Genomic DNA, 27,032 nt, shown 5'->3' with positions numbered 1-27,032 from the left:
CATGCAGCGGAGTCGAGGGACGCCGTAAGCAGATATTTCCCGGCGTGGCCGATCTGATCAGCTAAGTCGGCCAGATCGTCCGGGGAGGCCCCTGCTAGGATACCCTGTCTGAGCTGTTTGGCCCATGCGGACACCCCTTTTGATACCCAAGTTGAGGCGAAGGAAGGGCAAAGGGAGGTGCCCGCAGCCTCAAAGGCTGACTTAGTGAGGGCCTCAACCTGTCTATCCATGGTATCCTTAAGGGAGGAACCATCCGGAAGAGACAGTACCGTCTTGGCGGAAAGGCGAGATACGGGAGGATCCACAGATGGGGGCTCCGTCCATTTGCTGACAAGGTCATGGTTAAAGGGGTATAGGACGTTTAACTGTTTCTTTCCTGTAAAGCGCTTTTCTGGATGCTCCCACTGCTTTTGAAAAATGCTGTCAAATTCTGCATGGTTAGAAAAAGTGCGTGCAGGACGCTTAATCTTTTTGAAGGAAACAGGGCTCTCGTCTTCTGTAACATGCAGAGTCTGATTGACAGCCGTTATAAGGCTGTCTATCATGTCCTGGACCTTAGAATACTGGTCTGAGTCAGAACCAAAGTCTGAATCTGTTAGATCCCGGGGCGACCTCCGCGGAAGAGGTGTGAGACGCAGGGAGCATCTTGGAGTCTGGAGAGCTGGAGGATGAGCTTGCGTGAATCCGTTTCTGAGAACGTGCCGTCAGTCTGCCCCTGTGAGGAGGGGGCAGGGGTGCCTGCGAATCGTCTGTGGGGACGTTTGGAGCGCTGGTGGCCGTGCATAACATAGGCAAACGTTCTGGCAAGCGTTCTAAGACCTGCACCAGAGATTGAGAAACCTTGGTGAGGTCAGAGACAGACTGTGACATAGCAACAGCCCACTCCGGAGGGGAGGGGGTTACCACGTCCTGAGCGGCGGGGGGATCTTGGGGTGCCAGCATGGCAGGAGGTTTGCAGGTCTAGCAGAAGGCCGTAGTGAGACCCGCGGGCCACTTAGTACCGCAAAGAGCACAGGATTAGTATGTGACAATGTGAGAGGGACGGACTGAGGGCTCCCTGGGTTTGGGCGTATGTGCCTGACCAGGGATACTGCAGAGGGGAGCGCTGTGAGCAGGGAGGGGTGGGGGTCATGTGTCAAGACAGAACCTACCCGATCTTGCAGAGAAGCGGTCCCGTGTCCCCCTGAAGGCTCCGATGGTGAGGCTGGAGCGGGTCACAGTAGGTGCCGACGGAGTAGGGAGCTGCGTGCGGCAGAGAGATGGTGTCGGTGCAGAGGACACTCATTGATGACGGAGCGCGCGAGGCTCCGATAGGCAGATGGGAAGGGGGGGAAGGCTTGAGAGGCCCCCCGATGATAGGTCCGCGGAAGGCACGAGGGCGTGACGGAAGCGTCACTATGCTCCTCGGCCCTGGTTGGTCAACTAGGAGGGGACGTGTAGCCGTCGGAGCGGGACCGCCCACCGGACACGCCCCCCGACGGAGAAAAGCGCGGCAGATTTTCCGCGCATTATGGAGAAGAAGGAGGAAGTGGCCCAGGAAAGCGCTGTTTAGCGCCATGTTTGGTGAGAGGGGGAGGGGGGAGGAAGGCGGGTAACGCCGGGGGGCAGGGACCTGCAGCTGAAAGGCAGGGAAGTACCTGTCCTAGCGGGTCCAGGAATCGTCCCTTCCTTTCTCCTCCTGAGGATGGTCTCAGGATGCCTTCCTGGATAGGGGGGGATCCTGGCTTTCCCTCCTTTCCGCACTGTCCGGTCCTGGACAGTGCAGGAGACGGTGTCCCCCAAACTGGGCGAAGGTCACCCGCAGGGACCACCGTCTCCCTCCCAGGCAGCTCCGAGGAGGGGGCTGGGGTGGGGAACAGGCTAGGACTGGCCACCGAAATCACCCTGAGACACCCTAAGGTGACAGGGGATAAGTCCTGCCCAGCGGGTCCGAGAGTGGGCGATGTGGGAGTAGCCACATTTCTCTCTCGGTTGCTAGTGGGTTAACAGGGGACGCAGTGTGCCCTGTTAGCCTGAAGAGCTGTATCTGAAAGAGAAAAAACAAACATTAATAAAACACAACAGGGTTGGATCAGTAGGATCCAGGTCTACCTCCTACAGACACTAAGCTTAAAATGGTGAGCTTGGTGCCTGTAGGCGGGTGTATACTGCGGAGGAGGAGCTATTTTCCTTTTTTTTGCATAGTGTCAACCTCCTAGCTACAGCAGCATACACCCATGGTCCTGTGTCCCCCAATGAAGCGATAGAGAAATGCCATATAGCAGAGGTGAAAGCCACGGTCAATATGCAGCACAATCTGTATGTGACATGCCAATTTTGCAGCAGATTCTCAATGGATTTACAGCAAGGTCAATCACTCATTATTTCTGCATATATTTTAATAAAATGCAATAAAATCATTAAATACATACCTTGTTTTTCTTTACTTGTGTGTGATTTGCGGTGGATAACCAAAGTGGTAAAAGATGAGCTTCTGTAGTAAATATGTAATCCTCTATATCAAAGTTTAGGTCTTCCCTCTCAGAAAACAACAAGTACAAGTATTTAAACATCTCCGCCAGAAAAAAGGAGTCCATCCTGATATAAAAATACAAGTGAGATATGAAGCAGAATTCAGAAACCTGAATCAAAAAGATCACTGAATAGTTAAAATACAGGGAGTTATTACTTGCTTAAAAGCCGTCAGCTAAAATAGGTTTTCTGAGGTGGAGAAGATCAACAGTCACTATAGATTTGTGGCAGTGTGCGATCTTCAGACTATCAGGATTCCCCTGTCCAACCTGAGCAAATGGATGGTCCTGTGACCACAAGTACACAATTTACATATATGCGGTCACATGCAGACTAGACTCTCCTCCGCTTCTCTCAGGCTAAGTGCTGACGAAGCAGAAATGCTCCAGATTTTTTCTGGATCTCCCTGGCAGGAAAAACGTATGCGGATTTTACATGCGTTTTTCCTGCCAGGTAGAAGCGCTTGTGAAGCGTTTTTGCATGCGAGTTGTAAAGCGCTTTTCCAAGCGATTTTAGCATCACTTGGAAAAGTGCTTGACAACTTGGTCACACTATAAAAATCCATACAACCGGCATGGATTTATATAGTGTGACCAAGTTACGATGCTGCAAATGCAGAATCAATAGTAAAAAAAAAAAAAAAAAAAAAACACATTATACTCACCTTCTGATGGCCCCCGGTCTCCTTCTCCGGTGTCTGACGGCTCGCGGTGGTGTAAAAGGACCTTTCATGACGTCATTTAGTCATGTGACAGGTCACGCGACCGCCGGCGGTGAGTATAATGTTTTTTTTTATTTTAATTCTTTTTTAACTACAGGTACTATGGTACCCGGGTCTGGAGGAGAGTCTCTTCTTCTCCAGACCCAGGTACCATCCGCGCATTGAAATCGCTTAATATCCGTATGTGCACACGTACTCATGCAGATATTATGCGATTCAATGCAAGTCAATGGCGGCAAAATTAATGGACATGCTGCGGATTTTTCCGCAATGATAATTCCGCAGCGGAAATTTCCGCAGCATTTGCACAGCACATGCAGATTATCATTGGGGACCATTGCAGACCTTCTACCAAGCGTTTTTAAGCATTTCCGAGGCCGAATTGCCGCTGCAGAAACGCTTAAAAAAAGCATAGTCGGCACACAGCCTAAGTGTTCTATTGAGAGAAGTAGAAGAATTTGGTCAGCACGAGACCACCCCCTCACATGGGGAATACAGGGGGGTCATAACTGAACGCAAAGCACACTGCCATGATTCAGCAGTCTGCATTCACAGGGAGGCCGTCAACTTTTCTTCTCAGCCCAGAAAACCAATTTATTGGTTGTGCTATGCAAGATCAGCTGCTAAAAAGGTCCGAACTCTGTGACCAAAACAGTTAAACATCTTTTTTTTGGCTATTTAGCCAATAGTGGCACTAAAAGAATACTGCGGACTCAATTATGAGTTGGGCCAATACATGCAGAGAGCGCTGCCCCCACCCTGAGGGATGTGACTGACATGTAAATGCATATTCATAGATGCCTCGCTCCTATCTTGCGTCATACTCAAATTATTTGTAACCGCATAAAGATTAATGTTAAATAGAACAGGACAAAATGTAAATTAGGGGTAATTACATGACATATAGACAAATCACAAAGATAAATCCTACAGTGTACTGCACATACCGGTCTTCATGACTTCCAGTGCGCACATCCTTAACAGCTGCAAATCCACAGGGGACACGGGCATATTTGTTCAAGTTCTCAATGATTGTTTTTCCCACTTCTAAGTAATAGGGGTCACCAGTTGCCTTTAATAGTTTATAAAAAAAAATATTAATCCTTACAAATAATTCTCAAAATTCATAACTCTATATAGTAAAAGTCCTCACTTTATACAAGAAGTAAGTGCTTTCTGCAAACTCTGGTCTTAAAGGATGCTGGGCCCAGTGTACTCGGAAATCAGTCGTGAAGGCCTGAAACGTGTACACAATCACATTAGTTTTGTCGTAGAGGACTGGAGCAAAATAGTAACTTATTGGAGGGAGAAAAGTGAACATTCCCAGAAATCAGACACTGTACTGATATATACAACATATATTGGCCAAGTACACAAAGCTTAGAAACAGGCAACACAATGGTGGGAAAGTAAGAGCAGAACTAGCAGGTAAATCAATTTCTGATAAAAACACTTGCGCACTCAAGAGTGATGAACATTTTTTAGTTGCTGTGTCAGAGAGCAGACTGCTCAACGCCACCCTGATGACTAGAAGCAAACGACTGCAGGGGGAAGAGACATTCAATTTCACCCCATAGATGAATTACCAGTTAGAAAGCTGCACATACTGAAGATCGCATTTAACTACAGGTAAGCACAATGGCTGTCGGTAAGGACAGGGTTTTTTGTTTGTCATGACAGGATCCCTTTAATGAGCATGTTATAAATCACTACTTAATAGGCATACTACTGCTGGTGATTGCCTGCAGCGGTCACACATTCATGTCAGGATGCCATTAACGGAGTAGAAAACCTGCATGTCTCTTTGTATGGAAGTTATTGTTTCGCTTGACCTAAGGCAAGATTTGGCCAAACCTAACTTCTTGGTCATACTGTACAAACATTATCTTACCTCTGGCAGGAAGTTGTGCTTTTTTATGACTTGATATAACATTTCATGGGTTTCTATAGCAGGCCTTATGTCTCCTTTAAGGACCTATATTTAAAAAAAAAATATATATATATAAAACATAGCTCCAGTTTGCCACTATACTTCTGTCTTGATGCTAATAGAAACAGAATTTCTTAGGATTTAGGGTCTTACAACACAGCAAGGAAGCAGATGGTAAAGCCACCAAACCTAGGCAACGTAAATTCCAGTAACATGTAGATAACAGACTGACCTGTGAAATAAATGGACCGCTGTCCTTTATGGTGATCTATTTATCCAGAAACCTGTACCTCCAAAACCAACCAATAAAGGTACATGCATTAGAAGTCACAAGTGGTGTTGTACCTTCAGAATATTGTCTTGTACAACTTGTCCCATTTTGTGGTGGTAGATAGTACAACACCTCCCAGGGCAGATTTCATCAGCCATAAAAGCTCTGATAATGTATGGAGTTATTAGAGATAATAAAATCTTGGGAAATTCAATTTAAACAAGTTGCAAATTTTTGCTAAAAATTTGTTTTGCATCTCCCCATCTTCCCTCTTGGTTGATAGCTCTGACTTTATAGGATCCAGAGAAGGGCAAAGATCAGAAAACAAGTAGGTGGGAAGGTGCCCTGAACCATTTGGCTGCACCAGGGGTGAACCGAGCGCATGTGCTTTGTTTGAAAAGTCATATTTGTGGTGACAGACTTCCTTTATTTAGCTAAACCGCCAACATATTTTGCCACTAGAGCGGCTTTCATTTATGTCATGGTTTACATATTGTTATTGATGGGCACAGGTTACCAAATCACTGAACTGTAAAAATAATCCTAAAGCTGTATACCTAATATTAATCCAATCAATTTATAGGTGTGAAAAGAGAGCTCTTCTAGAAATAAAATACATCACTGAATAGAAAGTCCACAAAAAATGATGGCAGATTTTTTGTCCAAACTTAAGCTGGCCATACTCATTAGATAGCAGTTGGCTGAACATTACCTGGACCACAGCTATTTCCTAGTGATCCCTATTCACATGCACAATTGTCTGGGCCCAAGTGTGTTCTGAACGGGGAGAGAGGGGTAAGCCAATATGCAACTGGAGCTTTTCAGCCATAAAAACAAAAAGACAAGACATGAGGAAATCTAACTGAGCGATCCTTTGCTCCCCTGACTTTTGTGGTTGGGGAAACCTGGGACACACACACATTAATTAGATATTCCCGCTAAAATGGGTTACCATTAATTACATTTTAATGGTTAACTTTAGTCACAAATAACTGAGAAGCTCATGAAATTTCAGTATTTAATACAGTGGTTTCATTATGTATAAATGTATACCTGCAGACCAGGGAAAAACGCAAGTAGAGAATCCATCCACGTGCGAGCGGTGAGCATGGGTTTGTGTATGTGAACATCGAGTAGAAGCGGTGGCTGACTTATATAGCGCATGATGGCATCATAGTGCTAAAATAAAGAGCAGTTCAACGGTGTTAATACAAAATATCCGAATAACCGTGGAGAAATCCAAAGAACAAGCTTTCACTTTGCCACAGCCCTGAGTAATCATCGGGGAGACCTGAACTGTCACAGGACACAAATATAGGAACTGTACAGGCATGAGAGGTAAGGGGACGGAGATTATTTTATAGTAATTATTCTAATTACGACAGATAGCCTGTAATAAGTGCAGATCAACAATTTAGTAACTCATATTTACAAAAAACTGCAACGAATCCCTGGTATTCTATAAGGTGTCCTAGAGGGCATTATTACCTGTAAATACATCCAAAGAAGAAAAAAAATGCCAGGACCAAAATACATCCACATTATTTAAAAAGATGTACATTTTATTGAATAAAAGACACAAACAAATATTATAGGAATCCAACAACAGGTATAATGATGCACAGAAAGGTGAGTGAGCAACAGAGAGAGCCCAATACTGTATATACTCTAATTAATTCTGTAGGTATAAAGTGACATAGTGCTCTATAAATCTCTGATCATATAAATAATACATCAAATACATATAAAGAAAATATATATGTGTACACTCAAAGTGAGCATATAATCAACATAATCATAAATCAATATATTTGTGAATCAAACCTACATACATAATTGGGTACTATCCCTCAACTTTAAGCATATAAGCAATCCATGAATATAGAGTAATATAGAGGACCCCTGATGAAGCTATTGCGAAATGCTGGTGAGTGAGCAGTGACTATATTACTCTATATTCATGGATTGCTTATATGCTTAAAGTTGAGGGATAGTACCCAATTATGTATGTAGGTTTGATTCACAAATATATTGATTTATGATTATATTGATTATATACTCACTTTGAGTGTACACATATATATTTTCTTTATATATATGTATTTGATGAATTATTTATATAATCAGAGATTTATTGAGCACTATGTCACTTTATACCTACAGAATTAGAGTATATACAGTATTGGGCTCTCTCTGTTGCTCACTCACCTTTCTGTGCATCATTATACCTGTTGTTGGATTCCTATAATATTTGTTTGTGTCTCTTATTCAATAACATTTACATCTTTTTAAATAATGTGGATGTATTTTGGTCTTGGCATTTTATTTTCTTCGTTGGATGTAATTTAGCAACTCAATGTATTTACTTCAATCTATATTATGTAATAATCAAGATTTTTTTGTAAGAGTGATTGACTGTGCATTACTTCATTCACATTCATCAAACACTGTTTGTTTTGAGTGATTTGATGTCAGCAGAAAAGATGTGATCAATGACAAAGGAGCCTTTGATCATTCTGCTTACACCGGGCAACAATACTTAACAAACTTTTGGTAATTGTTACCTTGCGTAAAAGTGTTGGAAATTGTAAAGCAATCTTGTGAGTGGTTTAATGAAAAGCAATCCCTAAAGAACACCACAAGGTGGGGCTGCGCCATCCTCATCTTTTCCTGCCTGCACCGATATGTGCAGGGTGATTGGGATGAGCACCGTCAGATATGACTGAAACCTATGGCTATCTGGACGCAAAGTGTTGAAACCATTCAATAGCTTAGACCAAGGGAAGAAGGGTGTGCACAGTTTCTTTCAGATGAATTCCACCTGGAATCTGCCTGAAAAAGCATCACAGAAAATGACAATGTTTAATCCTTTTTTTACTTCTATTAACTGCTTCAGAGTTTGGAAGCCATGAAACTGTTAGTAGCAGCACATTCATTTTCCAGGCAGCTTCCACTAGAAGTCACTCGCCACGATGATGGAAAGCACAGTGAAAAGCAGTTCCCTGTAGAGGCTTAGTCTAGAAAAAAATTGTGTACACAAACCCTTAGAGGGGTTATCCTTTTTAACCTTTTTTATGTCTATAGGAGTTCAGATAAAATAATAAAACCACAGCATAATTTGCACAGTATATCATTTGAAACCTTTTTTCCGTTCATTTTTTCGTTATTTAACTTTTTGGCTACAACTAATACCCTGTAAAATATATCACAGAAATCCTTTAATTTATGTCAGTACTAAAGATGAGCAATTCAATTCACATCTCCCATCATGACGTCACAAGGCCAAGTAAGCGGAGAGGCACCAAGGATGCAGAGCACAGAAGTGAGGACCGGACGCCGGACCACGGCATTGTAAATTGAATTGCTCACTTGATTTACAGATCATTTATTTTTATGATGTTCATTGATTTAATTGTATATCTGTTGCCAAACAAACCAATAAACAAATTCATTTTTTTGCCCTCCAACAAGACAGTTTTGCAGTCAAATTGAATGGTGTGCAGAGCCTCAGACGCTCCGTGACCAACTTTAGTAGAATGGAGAGCACACAAGACCAGTCATATCTCAGAGTCAAAAGCATTTAGGAATGCAGACCAAATATCGTAACATCTATGTACAGGATACATCAGGTGCACAAGGTGTGACTTCCAGTAGTGCCAGCACACAGACTTCATACATTTCCTTTATAAAGACTATCTTTAGTTCACCTACTGTATTAAATCTTTCCAAATAGTTGTCATCACCAAGCAGCACGTAGGCCTTCAGTAAATATTCATAGTACGAGTCTATTCCTGCACCAACTCCACTGTCTTAAAAGAGAAAATACATTGAAGAATATACAAAGAGGAAAATAAAATTATGGCAACAAAGTACACCGAAAGAAAAGGGAGTGAAACATACAACTAGAGTATTCTTCTGGAAATTAGACACAGACATTACCAATATCGAGTACATTGTCAATACTACTACAGCATGCTCTACAGAAGCAGCATCTGAGCTGCTCAACCTTAGTGAACGCTTAAAGGGTTTTCCCACGAACAAACTTCATTTTAATCAATAGATCTTGGAATAATAATTTCCACAATTGGATGCTTTTAAAAAATGTTCCTGTGCTGAAATAATCTTAGAAATGTGCCCCTGCTGTGTACTGTGTAATGGCTGTGTCTGACCGTACAGGAACATGGTAGGAACATATCACATATCCTGGTCGGGGGGGGAGCAAAAGAGTATACAGACAGGACAGCAGGGGATCACAGGAGATTCTTTTTGTGAAGTAAAACATTTCCCTGCCTGTTTTTAAGCAATGTTTTACTCCAAAGAAAGAAGCTCTGATTCTGAGTTTAAACTTAAAAATAGAAAATATAGAACTACTAACAAAATACCCGCAGCTTGGCTCGCGGAAAATTACATGTTAAATTTTTGGTTACGCTTGCTAGAGTTAACTTTGTTAGTTTGGCGTGAACAGTTCTTTATTTTAACAAATTTGTCCTGACACTAAGGTGAACTACTTTTTTTAACTAATTTTTATTAAATATTAAAATTTACTTTCTTTATACAAACGCATAAAAAATTAAGAGGGGGTAGGCAGCAACCCTTCTTCACCCTCCTCCCCCCAGTGTAACGTATCAGTGGTTAATGCACAAAGGAGTAAGACTGATTTACAGATACACAGCTTCTATTGTAGTGCTTTTTGGTAAGCGTTATTCATTTTACCTTCAGGTGCAGATATGAAAAGATTTTTGGGTTAACCAGGCAAGCAACGTAGAGTTGACCATGTGAAAAATACAGGCTTTTAAAATTAATGCCGACTACTTTAAGTGTTTGTTTATAGTCATAGCAAATGCAAATCGGATTTGGAACTGTAGACGCTTAACGCCTTCATGACCTTGGGATTTTTCGTTTTTTGTTCCCCTTAATTTTTTTTATTTTTCTGTCAATATAGCCGTGTGAGGACTCGTTTTTTGCGGGACTAGTTGTCCTTTCAAACAACACCATTGATTTCACCATAGTGTATTGGAAAACAATTCCAAGTGCGGTGAAATTGCAAAGAAGCACAATTCCACAATTGTTTTTTTTTTTTTTTTTTACTATATGCACTATATGGTAAAACTGACCTGCCATTATGATTCTCCAGGTCATTATGAGCATCGGAGTTGAAATGAAGCAGCGACCAAAAAACAGTAATTCTGATGTTTTGATTTTTTTTTTTTCTTGTTAGGCCGGTTACAGATCAGATTAATTATATTTATATTTTGATAGATTGGACGTTTCGGAATGCAGCAATACCAAATATGTGTATTTTTTATATTTTTTTATTGTTTTAATTTTGAATGAGGCAAAATGGTGGTGATATGAACTATTATATATTTTTTTTTTTCGTTTTTACTTGCTTCAGTAGTCTTCTTAGGAGACTTAAAGCTGCAATCTTCTGATCGCTTGTGCTACCCATAACAGGACTTCTGCCCTGGTATGTGTAGCAAAAACACCAAGGTTACTTACAGGTAGCCGGTTTTTCCGGAACCCATGACAGCATACCTGAGAGAGGGACCCGTCCATTGATTCAGTCATGGATTGTGAACAAGCTGTAATGTACCCATTATAGTTCCTGAATTCTTTGGAGCCTCCTGGAATGGCACCGCATAGGCTCACTTTAAAAATAGGAGCTCCGATAATGTTGCTTAGGAAACTTGACCCACCAAAATTGTGTAACTGCACAAGATTGTGTGTTAAGAGTCTCATGCCCAACATTATTGAAGCCACTATTCTTATGGGAAATTTTAAGAGAAAATGTTTACATTTCACGTATCCCCTTGCTACCAAGCAACATGCACTTATATTTTAACCCCTTCACAACCTGTGATGAGGTCATTAATGATTTTCCCTTCACCCATGACAGCATACCTGAGAGAGAGATCCACCCCACCAAGGACAGGAAACCATCTGAAATAAAAAGGCGGTACCTCTCTCCCGCTTCAGTTGATTACAGAGCATTGAGAGAACCTCCATAAAAAGGTTAGACATATAACCAACACCTACATCACACAAGCACCCAACTATAGTGAACACCCATATGGTGAGGAAAAAAATGGGGGGGGAATATACAGGTGCTTTCATGAGTTACGGAAAAACCGGCTACCGGTAAGTAACCTTGGTGCTTTCCCTTCACCCATGGCAGAACACCTGAGAGAATTTTGGAGAATGTGAAGCACCCTAGGGAGGGACCACTGCCTGAAGCACCCTTCTCCCAAAGGTAAGGTCAACAGGGGAGGCCAGATCCAACCTATAGTGCTTACAAAAGGTGGATGGTGTGGACCAAGTAGCAGCTTTACATATCTGGTCAATAAATACCTCTGCTCTTTCCACCCAGGAGGTTGCCACAGATCTGGTGGAGTGAGCCTCGATACCATCTGGGACAGGAGCACCAGTAGACGTGTAGGCTATACCAATGGCCTCCCTAAGCTACCTAGCGATAGTACACTTTGATACCCAGTGACCCTTCCCATTTCCCTGGAAGGCTAAAAATAGGGAATGATCCTTTCCCCACTGGCTGGTCATGTCTATGTACTGTAACAGTGATCTCCTAACATCCAGACTATGAAACCTAATTTTTCTTGGGTTTCTCAGATTGCTGCAAAATGAAGGTAAAATAATCTCCTGAGTACTGTGGAATCTGGATACTACTTTAGGGAGGATATGCTGGGTCTGGACGTAGAACGATCCTATCATCATATATTTGGGTATAAGAATTCACCGACAGGTTCTGCAGGTCGCTTATTTTACGGGCTGATATTAAAGCCACTAAGAGAATAGCTTTAAAAGTGAGGATCTTTAGAGAAATATCCTGTAGGGGTTCAAACGGGTCTTTCGTAAGTGCGTTCAGAACCAGATTTAGGTCCCAGGGAAGAATTCTGGGAACCCGGACTGGTCTGGACCTGTCACAGGCTTTAATGAACCCATTTGTCACCTGCCAGGCTACAATTATATAATGCCCCCAGAGCTGACACTTGTGCCTTGAGTGTCCTAGTGGTCAATCCCCGGTCGAATCCTCTCTGTAGGAACTCTAAGATATCCTTAATTGGAGGTCTGTTAACGGGGTTTTTAGAAAATCTAGGAATTTCCCCTAAGTCCTGCCATAAATTTTTGTTGTTATAGACTTCCTGCTATGCAGTAGGGTGGAGACTGCGCCCGGGGAAAAACCTTTGTTACTTAACACCGCCCTCTCAAATTCCACACCACAAGATGGAACCCTTTGACTTGTGTGTAGAACACTGGCCCTTGACATTAGTCGGAGCAGGGAAAACCAAGGTCTTTTTGGCCAGAAGGGGGTGATCAGGATTACTCTCGCCTGATCCTCTCTTATCTTCCGCACTACTGCCAGAATCATTACTATTGGGGGAAAAGCATAGGCTTTTTTGAAATTCCACGGTATGTGGAGGGCGTCTACTGCATAAGGACTCTGTTGGGTTTAATGAACAGAACACCTCGACTTTCCTGTTGGATCCGCAGGCGAAGAGGTCTATCTCCGGTAACCCCCATAGCTGGACTATTTTAGGGCACACTCTCCCTGTTTCAATGAATGGCGACTCAAATTCTGCTTTTGTGTTCTCTACCCCTTTTATGTGCCACTTAGGACAGGAATCCAGTACTTTACATATGGAGTTAGGTTCTAATAATAATAATAAAAAATCAGGTATTTTTAATTCATCGAGTCATGTGCTTAGTGTGGATGAAATATCACTCTTGGAACATGGGCCATCATTTTGTCCCACTGCCCCTTTAGATCTCTTTTCACTTTATTTGGACCCCAATGAGATGTTTAGAAAAATTACAGTACAGCGACATTTCATTTTGGAAAAAAGTAGTAAACCCCCTATGGATGCATGTTTAGTTGTAGATCCATCTGATTCCCCTCCCCCTGAGGCAACTTTCATTCATCCAGAGTTTAAGGCTCATCCCAGTAAATTTTACCCTTTACACCACAAGGGATCACATGTTGAAACTTTTCAACAACTGATACTTAAAGAAGTTCGGTCCCTTACGGCTCTTAAGTCAAATGATAATCTCACACAAGGTGAGAGGAGGGAAATTACCTCCCTTAAGAGGAACGAGAATTTGATTATAAAGAAAGCCTATAAAGGGGGAGGTATTGCTCTTATGAATAGGGATTGGTATGTGGGGGAGGATAAGAGGATCTTGAGCGACCAAGGTTATTATGGGTCACTTACACATGATCCATCCAATTGCCATATTTTTAGAATATAATAAATTCATTAAGGAAGCTCACACTGTAGGTCTTTTAAAGAAAAAAGAAAAAAAATATTTAGATATACCCCAATATAGAGTACCATATTTTTATTTTCTCCCCAAACTTCATAAGGACCCATTAAATCCCCCCGGCTGTCCCATTATTTCTGGGGTGAGTTCTATTACTTGCAATTTGTCTCATTTTGTGGATCTATTTTTACAGAAGTATGTAATACGTTTACCATCATATCTTAGGGTTTCAACACAACTTATTAATGAATTTAAAACTATACCCCCCCCAAGCCAGGTAGACTTCTTCTAACACTCGACGTGTCAGCCCTTTATAGTAATATTCCCCATGATTTGGGCCTGAGAGCAGTAGAGTCATTTTTATCATCTGATGACACCTTGCCCTTACAACAGAAAAAAATTTTATTGGCTGCTATAGTTTTTATTTTAGAGAATAATCTTTTTAACTTTTGAGGGATCCTTCTATCGCCAATTGAGGGGCTGCGCAATGGGGACTAGATTTGCTAATCTCTTTATGGGTGCCTTTGAATCTGTCTTCATTGCGCAGTCCCTCTTGGGTGGATCCCGTATCATATTATATAGGCGTTATATAGACAACTTTATTTTTATGGGATGGCACTGAGGATGAAGCACTCCTCTTTGTGGAAGAGCTAAATAAGAATCCTTGGGGTTTATCGTTTACGGCTAACCTGTCTTTTTCAGCTATCCAATTTTTGGACCTGTTGGTGCGGTTCGATGACACGGGGGGACTGTTCACGTCAACCTTTTTTAAGTCTGTTGATGTGAACAGCTATTTGAGGTTTGACAGTGGACACCTCCCCGGTTGGATTTGAAACGTACCATATGGCCAATATTGGAGAATGCACAAAAATTGAACGCGAGATTCTGATTTTTTCAATGAATCTCACATTTTAAAAAAACGTTTTCTTGAAAAAGGTTACCCTAAGAGGCTTCTACAAGATGCATTTAATAAAACGAAAAGCCTCACACAAGAATTGTGTGTTGATAAGGTGCTGAATTCTAGATAATCTGTAGGTACATCTAATGATATTTTGCGGTGGAGTTTGGTAACAACTTTTTGCCAACCCCGCAATGCAATAAACTATTACAGAAATCTTGGTATATTTTAAGAGCTGATCCAATACTCTCCCTGAGAAGCCAATGATCATTTATAGGAAGAATAGGAGTCTACAAAATCTTGTGGTACCTAGTAACACGACTATTAAGACAGTTACGGCACATGAATCTAATACTGGTAATATGGGCTGTTACGAATGTCGCAGCCCCAGATGTTTATGTTGTCACAGTATCGTTGATGGAGCACTAAATTTTACATCTAGTACGACTGGGGAAAGTTTTTTGATTAAACATAGATTAACATGTCAATCCACTTATGTGGTTTATTTTAAAGAATGCACATGTGGCCTACAGTATGTGGGCCGCACTGAACAAACTATGCATGCCCGTTTGAATAAGAATAGGCAAAATATTCGGAACGGGTATCTAATGCATAGTCTTTCTAAACATTTTAATGCTGTACATCATAGGGATCCCAATAAGATGACCCTTAAAATTATTGACCAAATAGACAAAAAGGAATCACATTGCTTATCGAATCTTATAAAAAAAGAAAGTTTTGGGATTTTCAAATTGGGGACATTAGCACCCGAAGGCCACAATCTCACTATTGAGAATGTGACAAAATAAATTTTGATAAATTTTATAATGTTATAGTTTTTTAGGGTATTTATTCTCAAAGGCCATTCTAAGCTGAATGTGCCTGCCCTTGTCAGATTGCAGCCGCTATACAGCTTGTGGCTGGGCAAGTACCGGCACGGGAGACTGGCTGGGAATCCCCGGTAAGATAATTTTATTATTTTGTTTATATATTCTTTGGGGATATTTGTTTAACTATAAATTTGTGGTTATTATTTAGGGTTATTTGATTATGTTTAACCCTAGAACACATGACCATAAAAATCGACTTTTTCACATACCTGGGGCCTTTTAGGCCCGTGTGCAAATAACATGGAATAACTCAAACAAAAAGGACAAACAACTATATACCTGAGGAATACCTAGAGTTTCAAAATTCTAACTAAAGTAATCTTGCAGAAAATAGAAAACAATTAACAGGGTGGGCCTGCGAGGCCCCAGGTATGCGTTCTAGGGTTAAATATTGAAGTCTTTTATCTGTTTTTAATCTTAATATAAGGGGTTAATTGTCTTGTTTTTATGTCATTAATTGATGGTCCAATCAGTTTCTCTTGGACCCTTTTTAAACTCTCCAAGCCTACCCCCTTGTAACACCTGATGAAGACGGCCTGCGTGCTGTCGAAACGCGTTGTGGATTATACAAGGTTTTCTAATAAAAGGTCTGAATTGACCATTTACCCCTGTCTTATTCAGCGTTTTTTTTATCCCCAACCATCACCCTAGCGCTTAAGATCACTGGCATATTCACATTACTTTCTACTGTTTGTCCCTTTGGGACCGCTGGTGGAGCTGCTTTGGGTTTTGTTTAATATTACTTACTATTTTGGAGGAGCTAAGTGACATTTCCATTCACCGCTGTTGCAAAGACATGCCTGCACATCGTCCAGGACCTGCATCACATGACAACTCACGTGACAAACCAGGAAGTGTTTGGGGAGCAGCACAACCATCGGCTGGGCTCCTTTGCACCTCCAGCCAGACAACACAGCATTCAGGCTTTTACCGTAGTTGTGCAAGGGTGCGCAACCTTCGGGGTGAGTGGCATTTGGCCCCCAAATATTAAATGAAAAGTCTCAGATGTCCTCACATTGTGCCCGTCTCTTTTTGTCTTTCTACCGATGTCTGATTGTCCGACATGATACGGACATTGTGACCCTGAATGTGAGGTAGGAAGCATGTCAGGGAATTTTCTACTGCCCATAGTTCTTTTAGGTTTGAGGATTCCTTTTTATGCGGTCTCTCCAGCGCCCCTGAATTGTGTGGTCTGCCAGATGGGCTCCCCAGCCAGAACTGCTTGCATCGGTTGTGATGTGGCTGATGGGTCTGGCCCACTGACTGCCTGAAGTCAAGTTATTACTGTCTGTCCACCATGAGATGGAGTGTATTGCTTCCCAGGAAAGATCTACTCTTCCTTCTAAAAGTTCGTTCAATGACTTCTGAGCTGACAGGACGTCCCACTGAAGTTGCCTCATATGAATTTGGGCCCATCTGACAGCTGGGAGACAAGACATCATGGATCCTACTAGAGAGATCGCTTTCCTCAATGACATTGTGTGTGACCTGATTGCTTCTGTGTCTAAACTGATTATTTTGATTACTTTGTCATCAGGAAGGAAACAGGCCTGAAGATGAGAATCCAGGACTGGACCTAGAAAAATTTGTGCTTTCGAGGGTGTCAATCTCCATTTCTGAGTATTTATTAGCCAGCCTAGCCACTGTAAGACTGCTGTGACCTCTGATAATTGAGTGGAACAGTGGTTCTCTGAACTCCCCACTATAAGAAAGTCGTCCAAGTATGGAATGATCACCATTGTTCTTGATTCATAGGAAGGCTGTCATCTCGGCCACGAGTTCGGTGAATACTCTCTGTGCTATTATGAGACAGAATGGTAGGGCAGTGAACTGAAAATGGCTGCTGTTCCCCTCTATGTACAAGGCTACTCTCAGGTATTTCTGGTAGTCTGGATGAATCGGGATGTGTTAATATGCATCCTTTAGATCTACTACCGCCATAAAGCAATTCTGATGAAGGAGCTTTATTGCTGAGTCCACTGACTCCATTTTGAATGTATGATTTTCCACCACTCTGTTCAGGTTCTTGAGGTTGATGGTCCTGAAGGACCTGTTCGGTTTTTTTTTTTTTTATCACAGAGAAGGGGGGGGAATAAAATTCCCTTTCCTTTTGTAAATCCGGGATCTCGCAAAGGACCTGTTTTTCCACCAACTTTAGGACTTCTGCTTCCAAGGCCATTTGCACCTCTGCCGATTTCCTCCTAGGGGTGACTACAAAGGAACGCTGGGGTATCTGAAAAGTGAATCCTTAGGCCTTCTCTTAGTATGCCCAACACCCAGGGGCTCGAGGTGATGACTTCCCAAGCTTCAACAAATCGGGACAGCCTTCCGCCTACCATCAGCCTGGCGTCATTGGGAAGGTGTCTTTGACGTGGAGGACGACGGTCCTCTGAACATGTAACCTCTTTTTTTGGTTTTGAAGTCCCATCTCCTTCTCTCCCCTGGAGGACGTCCACAGATAAATCTTCTCCTCCGAAAAAAGATCTCTTTGTGTCACCAGAGAATCCTGTAAAACACTTTTTCCTACCGCCTGCCTTTTCTAAAATATCATCCAGGTTCTTACCAAATAGGAATTTGCCGTCACATGGGAGAGAGCAAAGTATATGTTTTGACTGCAAGTCCCCTGGGCAACTTTTGAGCCACAGTGCTCGCCTGGCCGCATTTGATAGGTTCGCTGACCTAGCTGACAGCTTTACTGAGTTAGCTGAAGTATTCATGCGGAAAGTCGATGCTGCCTGCATCAGGGATAAATTAGACAGGATTTTTATCTCTTGGAGTTTTTCTGTCTTTAAGTTGGTCTTTCAACTGTTGTAGCCAGACCATAAGAGATCTGGCTACACAGGTCCCTGCAACAGCTGGCTTAAGGCCTCCTGCTGCTGCTTCCCATGTGTGACGTAGGAAGGAGTCCACCTTTTTATCCAGGGCATCTCTAAGGACCCCTGAGTCCTCTCTAAGGGCAGAGACGATCTTTTTGAGGATCGGGCTACGGCACCATCAACTTTGGGGATTTTGTCCCATGACTCGGAATCTTTGTCCTCAAAGGGGTATTTTCTCTTTGAGGACGAGGGTAAAGCCCCCGATCTTTCGGGCCTCCTCCATTCTGTCAATGAGGACCTGAATTTTAGGATTTACTGGAAATGTCAGCTTCTTTTTCTCCTCTAGCCTGCAAACATAATATCCTCTAAGGTTTTTGGCGCTTTCTCCTCCCTTAACCCCATAGTGGATCTAATGGCTTTCACCAATTTGTCTGTATCTTCTATAGGAAAGCACGGTCTACCGCCGTCACTATCAGAAGAGGAGGAGGATGCAGAATCACTAATATATTGATCATCTGACTGGGGAGAGGAACTATAATTAGAGGAGATATCTCTATGAGGTCTCTTCTTCCTTTTAAGTAAGCCTTTTAGGGAGCCTTCTACCTCTGATCAGACTATGGACCTAAGATTAGCTGCGAAGTCTGGAGCACTTTCAGCAATGGTCCTATTAATACAGTCCGGGCAAAGCTCTTTCTGCCAATCTACAGCTAGAGGAATTTGGCATAAGACACACATCCTGTTTCTTTTTTGCGCTATTCTTCCTAGGCTCCTAAGGGTTAAAACACATAATAAAACCCTCATTAATAAATGGTGACATTCACGAAGATCACAACCCCGTAGTCACTGAAGGATACCGGATTTGGAGGCTGTGGCGGGAAGCGAGATGAATCCCTTCTGGATGGCACGGATTCGTTTGATACCTTTTTTCTACGGCTGCTGCTCCGGTTGCTCGAGAGGCTGTCAGCCTGAGTGGCATCTGGCTGTTGTTTTTTTGCTGACGCTGTTGCTGCTGCTCCCGAGGTGGAGGTGTAAGCTGCTGCTGGCTCCTGGCTATCTTGGTCTGCCATGGCTACCAAGATTGTGGACTGGGGCATGAGCAGCGCTTCCTCGTCTGCTCCCCCCTTTTCTAGGAGCCGGTGCCATCCAGGTTCTCCCTTTTCCGATGCATCATGCCCTCCTCCCTCCTTGCGTTCGCCGGCCGAGGCTTCATTTACTGGTCGGCAACGCTAAAGGGTGCCGCCATGTTGGATCCAGGGCCCCGCCCCCGGCGTCACACCCGCAAGTATCCTGTCTCAGGAGCCATGGCATGCGGAGGGCGGCGCAGCCGTCTGCGGGGAGCAATAGCCCTCCTCACCACCTGCACTTGCTCGGACGCAGCATCCAAGGAGCTGTGGACGGCGCCTCTGGACCCTGAAGGCCGGTGCCTGTTCTTCTACGACCGGGACAGGGCTGGGTAAGAGATACTCCATCTTCTTTCTTCCACGCCGTCTTCAGACAGGTTCCCATCAAGGACAGGAAACCAACTGAAGCGGGAGAGAGGTACCACCCTTTTTTATTTCAGACGGTTTCCTGTCCTTGGTGGGGCGGATCCCTCTCTCAGGTATGCAGTCATGGGTGAAGGGAAAATCATCAATGACATCATCACAGGTTGTGAAGGGGTTAAAATAGAAGTGCATGTTGCTTGGTAGCAAGGGGATACGTGAAATGTAAACATTTTCTCTTAAAATTTCCCATAAGAATAGTGGCTTCAATAATGTTGGGCATGAGACTCTTAACACACAATCTTGTGCAGTTACACAATTTTGGTGGGTCAAGGTTCCTAAGCAACATTATCAGAGCTCCTATTTTTAAAGTGAGCCTATGCAGTGCCATTCCAGGAGGCTCCAAAGAATTCAGGAACTATAATGGGTACATTACAGCTTGTTCACTATCCATGACTGAATCAATGGACGGGTATGTGGTCGCTGGACGGGGCAGTCTCCCCTGTATTTGTAGATTTATGGAGCTGACATTATCGTTTTTAGGCGCTAGGATTGCGCGTTCATAAAGCCATTCATGGTTGTTAAAATTGTTACAAATATCAGGGAAAACTTGGTCAATAACCTCCAGTACAGAGGACATCATTTTGCAAAAGCCTTCTTGGAAGGAAATTAAGGCAGTAGTGGATCTGTAGGGAACCTGTCATTTCTGAGGCATATTAGTAGTATTTCCCATCAAGTGAACCCGCATATTAGTAGTCAGAGTTAGCTTCAGAATAGGTCTCCATAGAGATGATTTTAAACAGACATTCAGCCTTAGAATCAGCCTGTCTCATCGGTTTTCTTTGAAGCCGGGACTCACGTTGTTCACTTGTCTCAGCTATTTTGAGACAGATTGGCTTTCTATAAAGCAGAAAATGTGGGACTGCCTCAGACTGCTCTAGTTGTTCATAGCAACCAATCAGAGCTCAGCTTTCATTTTACCTCAGCGGCTTCAATGCTGAAAGCTGCACTCTAGTGGCTATAGGCAACCAGAACCATCTTACTGTGAGGCAATTCTCATAGATGAGGACCCAGTTACTTCTGCAGTGGCTATAGGCAACCAGAACCATCTTACTGTGAGGCAATTCTCATAGATGAGGACCCAGTTACTTCTGCAGTGGCTATAGACAACCAGAACCATCTTACTGTGAGGCAATTCTCATAGATGAGGACCCAGTTACTTCTGCAGTGGCTATAGGCAACCAGAACCATCTTACTGTGAGGCAATTCTCATAGATGAGGACCCAGTTACTTCTGCAGTGGCTATAGACAACCAGAACCATCTTACTGTGAGGCAATTCTCATAGATGAGGACCCAGTTACTTCTGCAGTGGCTATAGGCAACCAGAACCATCTTACTGTGAGGCAATTCTCATAGATGAGGACCCAGTTACTTCTGCAGTGGCTATAGACAACCAGAACCATCTTACTGTGAGGCAATTCTCATAGATGAGGACCCAGTTACTTCTGCAGTGGCTATAGGCAACCAGAACCATCTTACTGTGAGGCAATTCTCATAGATGAGGACCCAGTTACTTCTGCAGTGGCTATAGGCAACCAGAACCATCTTACTGTGAGGCAATTCTCATAGATGAGGACCCAGTTACTTCTGCAGTGGCTATAGGCAACCAGAACCATCTTACTGTGAGGCAATTCTCAGATGAGGACCCAGTTACTTCTGCAGTGGCTATAGGCAACCAGAACCATCTTACTGTGAGGCAATTCTCATAGATGAGGACCCAGTTACTTCTGCAGTGGCTATAGGCAACCAGAACCATCTTACTGTGAGGCAATTCTCAGATGAGGACCCAGTTACTTCTGCAGTGGCTATAGGCAACCAGAACCATCTTACTGTGAGGAGATTCTCATAGATGAGGACCCAGTTACTTCTGCAGTGGCTATAGGCAACCAGAACCATCTTACTGTGAGGCAATTCTCATAGATGAGGACCCAGTTACTTCTGCAGTGGCTATAGGCAACCAGAACCATCTTACTGTGAGGCAATTCTCATAGATGAGGACCCAGTTACTTCTGCAGTGGCTATAGGCAACCAGAACCATCTTACTGTGAGGCAATTCTCAGATGAGGACCCAGTTACTTCTGCAGTGGCTATAGGCAACCAGAACCATCTTACTGTGAGGCAATTCTCATAGATGAGGACCCAGTTACTTCTGCAACAACCGTTCCTATAATTACAGTCTTTAGAGTGACTTATCAGGTTGTCACTCTATATGGTTGCTGCCCCTTTAAGAGCTACTCTTTGGGTGCTGTCAGTTTAATTCTTTAAGACACTTGACAAAAAATGTGGTTTTGCATTCAACACACAGACACCCATTTTCTCCTTTGTTTCTATAGAGCCTAAATTCAGGGGGCCAAATCTCGTGAAGGGGGGTGGGGGATTTTGAGTTTTAATGTGCGCAGTACTTTTAGTCTGGTGTCAATAACGGGCAGTGCAAAATTTCACTCAAATCAGGTGAAAAATGTGGTTTTGTATTCAACGGGCTACCACACACAGACTCTCTGCTTTGTATACATAGATGTGGATTTATTTTATAAACTTTTTTTTGTAAAAATGAAAAAAAAAAAGAAAAAAAAAAAAAGAAAGAAATTTGAACTAAATTTCTTTAAAAAAAAAAAGAACATTTGTAACTTTGACTGCTAAACCACTAATGTTGACTAGTAGAAGAGAAGGAATAATGGCTTGACCTTTCCCGGTGTTTTATCTGGAGCGTGCTGGACTTGATATTTACCTTTCCGCACCCAGTCTCCGGTGTGAATGTTTATCGTTACACCCACCAAATTACTACTGCGCTGACGCTTCTCCCAGATAAAATCTAGGGCTTTCCGTGCGTGTTCCTAGTGAAAGGCAAAAAAAAATACATCACAATAAATTTAGTGCTGTAGAACTGCAAGTACAAAACATCAACTTATAAGTCTCTTATTACAGACCTTTTTTTCTCTTTTACACAGAATTTGGGCTATATATAAGAAAGGATGCTGTTCCTGTGTCAAATCATGAAAGGACCCCAAACTATTTAGGTGCGGAGGTCGACTAACAGTCTATTAGAACCGACTGCTATTGTAGCAGGTGTGAAGTGCGTATGAAACATAGGAGGTGAGAGGTCAAATTTCTATTCTGTGTCATCAGGGACGAGTCAATTTACCACCATCTATAGTCACACCATAGAAAACCTCCATCACTGTCATAACAGGAATGGTTACACAGTCCATCCAGTACCGTGTAGATTATACAGTAAGGAAGAATTGCACTTATTACATCAATGACTGAGCAGTCTCCTGGTAGAATGATAATTCCCAAGTCAGTCATTTTAAGGATAATCATCTCATCTTTTCTTGAAGAATTATCCTTCACATCCTCTAATTGACTACAGTGGAAAGTCTTCTATTCTAGTGTACCTCCAAGGATATTATCCCACCCCAAAAGACATGGTGATCTGCAATGGCATCTGAAGCAAAGCATACAGGGTCTTATGTGAATGAATGGGACCTGTGTAACCAGACACCTTGTGTTATTTTTTTGTTTAGCCCAAGCTTTGGCCTACATTTCAATCTTAGATATAAGGCATCAGTTTTGATGGAAAAAACAGGTGAATTCTGCATAGACAAACCTCAAATATTGCTATTCCAGTGAAGCGGCTGAGTGCAGCAAACTCTAGGATGAGAGTCCCAGCACAGGCTGTACACGTGTCAGTCTCAGTACCGGTACGAGCCTCTGGTCTCCTGATGCCAAACTTCAGGTTGACCTTAAGTGCAGAACAAATAAATGATGACAGTATCAGTACACTGTTACGTGGATTAAATAAATGTAAGAAAACACAGACATACGAGTTCACCTACGAACCTCCCACTACATTAATCCTGGCTTCAGTCTATGACTGACACAGAAGCTGGGACAACTCCCTGCTCTGCTGTCAGGTGGCAACCAAATAATAGATCACACTGTAGAAAAAAAAAAAAGATTTCTCTACAGTGGTCTCCTATAAGTAAATAAAACCCCAGTTTGTCACTCGAGGTTTGATATTCATTAAACAAAACAGATTTTGCATTACTGAATATTTTAAAAGACAGATGTCAAAAGAAAAAAAAAGGCAATATACTGAACAATGACTATATACATACTCTATTGTAAATTTATAAATTGACATATGAACACTTTAACCCCTTTCTGACGTGGAGCGTAATAGTAAGCCCCACGTCAGATTCCCATGTTTGGTGAGGGCTCCGGGGCTGAGCCCGCACCTTTCCGGGCACATGTCAGCTGATCTATACAGCGGACATGTGCCCCTAACAGCTGCGGGTGGAATAGTGATCCACCGGCGGCTGTTAACCAGTTAAATGCAACTGTCAATCTCGCCCATCAGCGACCCCGTCACATGATCGTGGGTCGCCGATGGGTTGGCATGACAATCCGGGGTCTGCAGGAGACCTCTGTGGTTGTCACTGTCAGATTGCTATGAGCCTCGCCCAGCTACACACAGGCGATCTGCGGCTTCTAGTCTCCCATGGAGACTACTGAAGCATGCAAAAAGTAAAAAAAAATGTAAAAAAAAAATATAAAAAAATATATAAAAGTTTAAATCACCCCCTTTTGTCCCATTCAAAATATAACAATAAAAAAAAAAACCACACACACCGCGTTGAGAATCGCCCGATCAATATAAAAAATAAATTAATCTAATTGGTAAAGGCGCAATGAGAAAAAAGACGTAGTTACTTACCAGTAACGGGATTTCTCAGAGCCCATGACGGCACCACAGAGAGGGGATCCGCCCTTCAAGGACAGGAAACCTACAGATAAAAGGGCGGTGCCTCTCTCCTGCATCAGTTGTTTACAGAGCATGAGAGGACCACCAGGTTAGAAACACAAAATTTTACAATTTAAGACCTCGTCAGACACCACGTGCCTACAACAAGAAACTAATAAGTGTGCGCACCCACACGTGAAGGGAGGGAATGTACGGGTGCAGTCATGGGCTCTGAGAAATCCAGTTACCGGTAAGTAACTATGTCTTTCTCCTTCCCCCATGACGGCACCACGGAGAGAATTACAGAGAAGTGACTCATTAGGGGGGGGCCACAGCTTCCAGAACCCTTCTCTCGAAAGTAAGGTCTTTAGAAGAGGTTAAGTCTAGCCGGTAGTGATTGAAGAAGGTAGAGGGAGAAGACCAGGTTGCCGTTCTACATATCTGCTCTATCGTAGCACCGGCCTTCTCCGCCCAGGAGGCTGCCACCGCTCTTGTTGAGTGGGCCTTCAGTTTCTCCGGGGCAGCTTCCCCACGTGAGGAGTACGATAGCGTGATGGCCTCCCTTATCCATCTGGCCAGTGTGACCTTAGAAGCTTTCTTCCCCTTACGATGGCCCTGAAAGCAAACACTACACTCTTGTGTCGCCTCTAGGTATTGGATTAGGCACCTTCTGACATCTAGTGTATGCAAGACCTTCTCTTTCGTGTTCCTAGGGTTAGGACAGAAAGAAGGGAGGGTGATTTCCTGGGACCAGTGAAATCTTGATGCCACTTTTGGTAGATAGGCAGGGTCGGTTTTCAGAGTAACCCTATCCTCCAAGATTTGAGTGAAGGGGGGGGGGCTGCCGATAGGGTCTGAATATCACTAACCCTACGTGCGGATGTGAGAGCTACCAAGAGTGCTGTTTTTAGGGACAGCATTTTTAGGTAAGCTTCCGACAGAGGTTCAAAGGGGGCCTCCGTTAAAGCTGAAAGGACCAAGTTTAAATCCCAGGGTGTAGTATTTCGGGATGGGATGGGTCGGGATCTAGCTGATGCTTTAATAAACCTAGATACCCATCTATCCCTAGCTAGGTCAAAATTGTAGAGCGCTCGCAGGGCCACAACATGAACTTTTAAAGGTACTTGTGGCCAGGCCCTGCTCCAAACCCCTCTGTAAAAATTCTAGGATAGCTGTCAATGGAACCTCCCCACCCAACCTGGAACCTGAGACTGAAAGGAATTTCTTCCAGGTTTTCCCGTACAGTTTGGTGGTCCCTGGTTTTCTACTTTGAAGTAGTGTTGTGATAAGATTTGGGGAGAAACCTTTGTCCTTCAGAAGAGCCCTCTCAAATTCCAGGCTGTCAAGTGTAAGCTTGAAGCCCGAGGATTGAGAACCGGACCCTGAGAAAGAAGGTCCGGAAGAACACATGGATTGAGAACCTCCTCAGCCATGAAAACCATGCCCTCTTTGGCCAAAGGGGGGCTATCAAAATTACCCTCGCTTTCTCTTCCCTGATTTTCCTCAGAACAGCTGGAATCAGAGCGGTCGGAGGAAAAGCGTAAGCTAGAGGGTAATTCCACAGGATCGTGAAGGCATTCACGGCTACGGGGTTCCCTTTGGGGTCTAGGGAGCAAAAAGAGTGTGTTTTCTTGTTCCGATTGTTGGCAAACAGATCTATGGAGGGACGACCCCACATTCCTATAGCGTATAATTAATTTGTAAATATATACAATTAATTTTTCCTCCTCTTTTTTTTTTTTTTTCTCTGACAGCGTGCTAGAGCTTTGATAAGCAGCTCCTGGCATCCTCCGCTGTCTTTTAAGGCACTGGGAGATAAGCAGCTCCTCCCCCTCCCATACTGCCTGTGGTGACCCGGCGCCCCCTCCTCCCCCGCACGTGCGGGAGGACGCCCGCGCTTGCGCCGACTGGTTACCCAGTCATGCCTTGCGGTGCAGCGGCATCCGGGGGCGCCCGGTGCTCTCGCGCATGCACTGGAGACCCGGAAGTTGAAAAGAACGCCGCCGGGCCGCGCTCCCACCTGCCGCAACCAGGGGGGTCCAGCACAACACCTCGGCGGGCCTCGACAGGCCCTGTCCTCTTCCTCTGGACCCCCCTCCACACACCCTAAAGGCCCACTGACCCCAGCGGTGGCGCATCAGGACACCGCACCAGCCGAGGCAGGGGGACCCCCGCTGCCTGGATCGGACTGGCTGGGCCTGGCATCCTACGACGTCCATCTTCAGGCACCCCAGGAGGTATGCCTCCTCTGGAACTGTAGGATCCAGTCAAGGACAGGAAACAAACTGATGCGGGAGAGAGGCACCGCCCTTTTATCTGTAGGTTTCCTGTCCTTGAAGGGCGGATCCCCACTCTCCGTAGTGCCGTCATGGGGGAAGGAGAAAAATTAAAAACGCCACAATTACATTATTTTGGTCGCTGCAACATTGCATTAA

The 27,032-nt window shown here is 43.5% G+C and overlaps 1 protein-coding gene across 6 annotated transcripts in view; it reads right to left on the bottom strand.

Annotated features, from left to right (window-relative positions):
• EDEM3 (ER degradation enhancing alpha-mannosidase like protein 3) overlaps positions 1 to 27,032 on the bottom strand; it is a 116,557-nt gene that overhangs the window by 52,570 nt on the left and 36,955 nt on the right. For all 6 annotated transcript variants that reach the window (XM_073642965.1, XM_073642966.1, XM_073642968.1 and 3 more), the window contains exons 7-14: positions 23,461 to 23,595; positions 22,582 to 22,687; positions 9,145 to 9,242; positions 6,487 to 6,612; positions 5,124 to 5,207; positions 4,386 to 4,469; positions 4,180 to 4,304; positions 2,412 to 2,577 (exon numbers count right to left, since the gene is read on the bottom strand). In XM_073642965.1, the coding sequence (XP_073499066.1) occupies positions 2,412 to 2,577; positions 4,180 to 4,304; positions 4,386 to 4,469; positions 5,124 to 5,207; positions 6,487 to 6,612; positions 9,145 to 9,242; positions 22,582 to 22,687; positions 23,461 to 23,595 (924 nt within the window). The remainder of the gene's footprint in view (positions 1 to 2,411; positions 2,578 to 4,179; positions 4,305 to 4,385; positions 4,470 to 5,123; positions 5,208 to 6,486; positions 6,613 to 9,144; positions 9,243 to 22,581; positions 22,688 to 23,460; positions 23,596 to 27,032) is intronic.

The sequence above is a fragment of the Phyllobates terribilis genome, unplaced genomic scaffold (assembly GCF_046119375.1).
Source record: "Phyllobates terribilis strain yellow unplaced genomic scaffold, ASM4611937v1 Scaffold_8__6_contigs__length_399053987, whole genome shotgun sequence".
Lineage (NCBI taxonomy): Eukaryota > Metazoa > Chordata > Amphibia > Anura > Dendrobatidae > Phyllobates > Phyllobates terribilis.
This window is presented reverse-complemented; position numbering and strand designations above follow the sequence as displayed.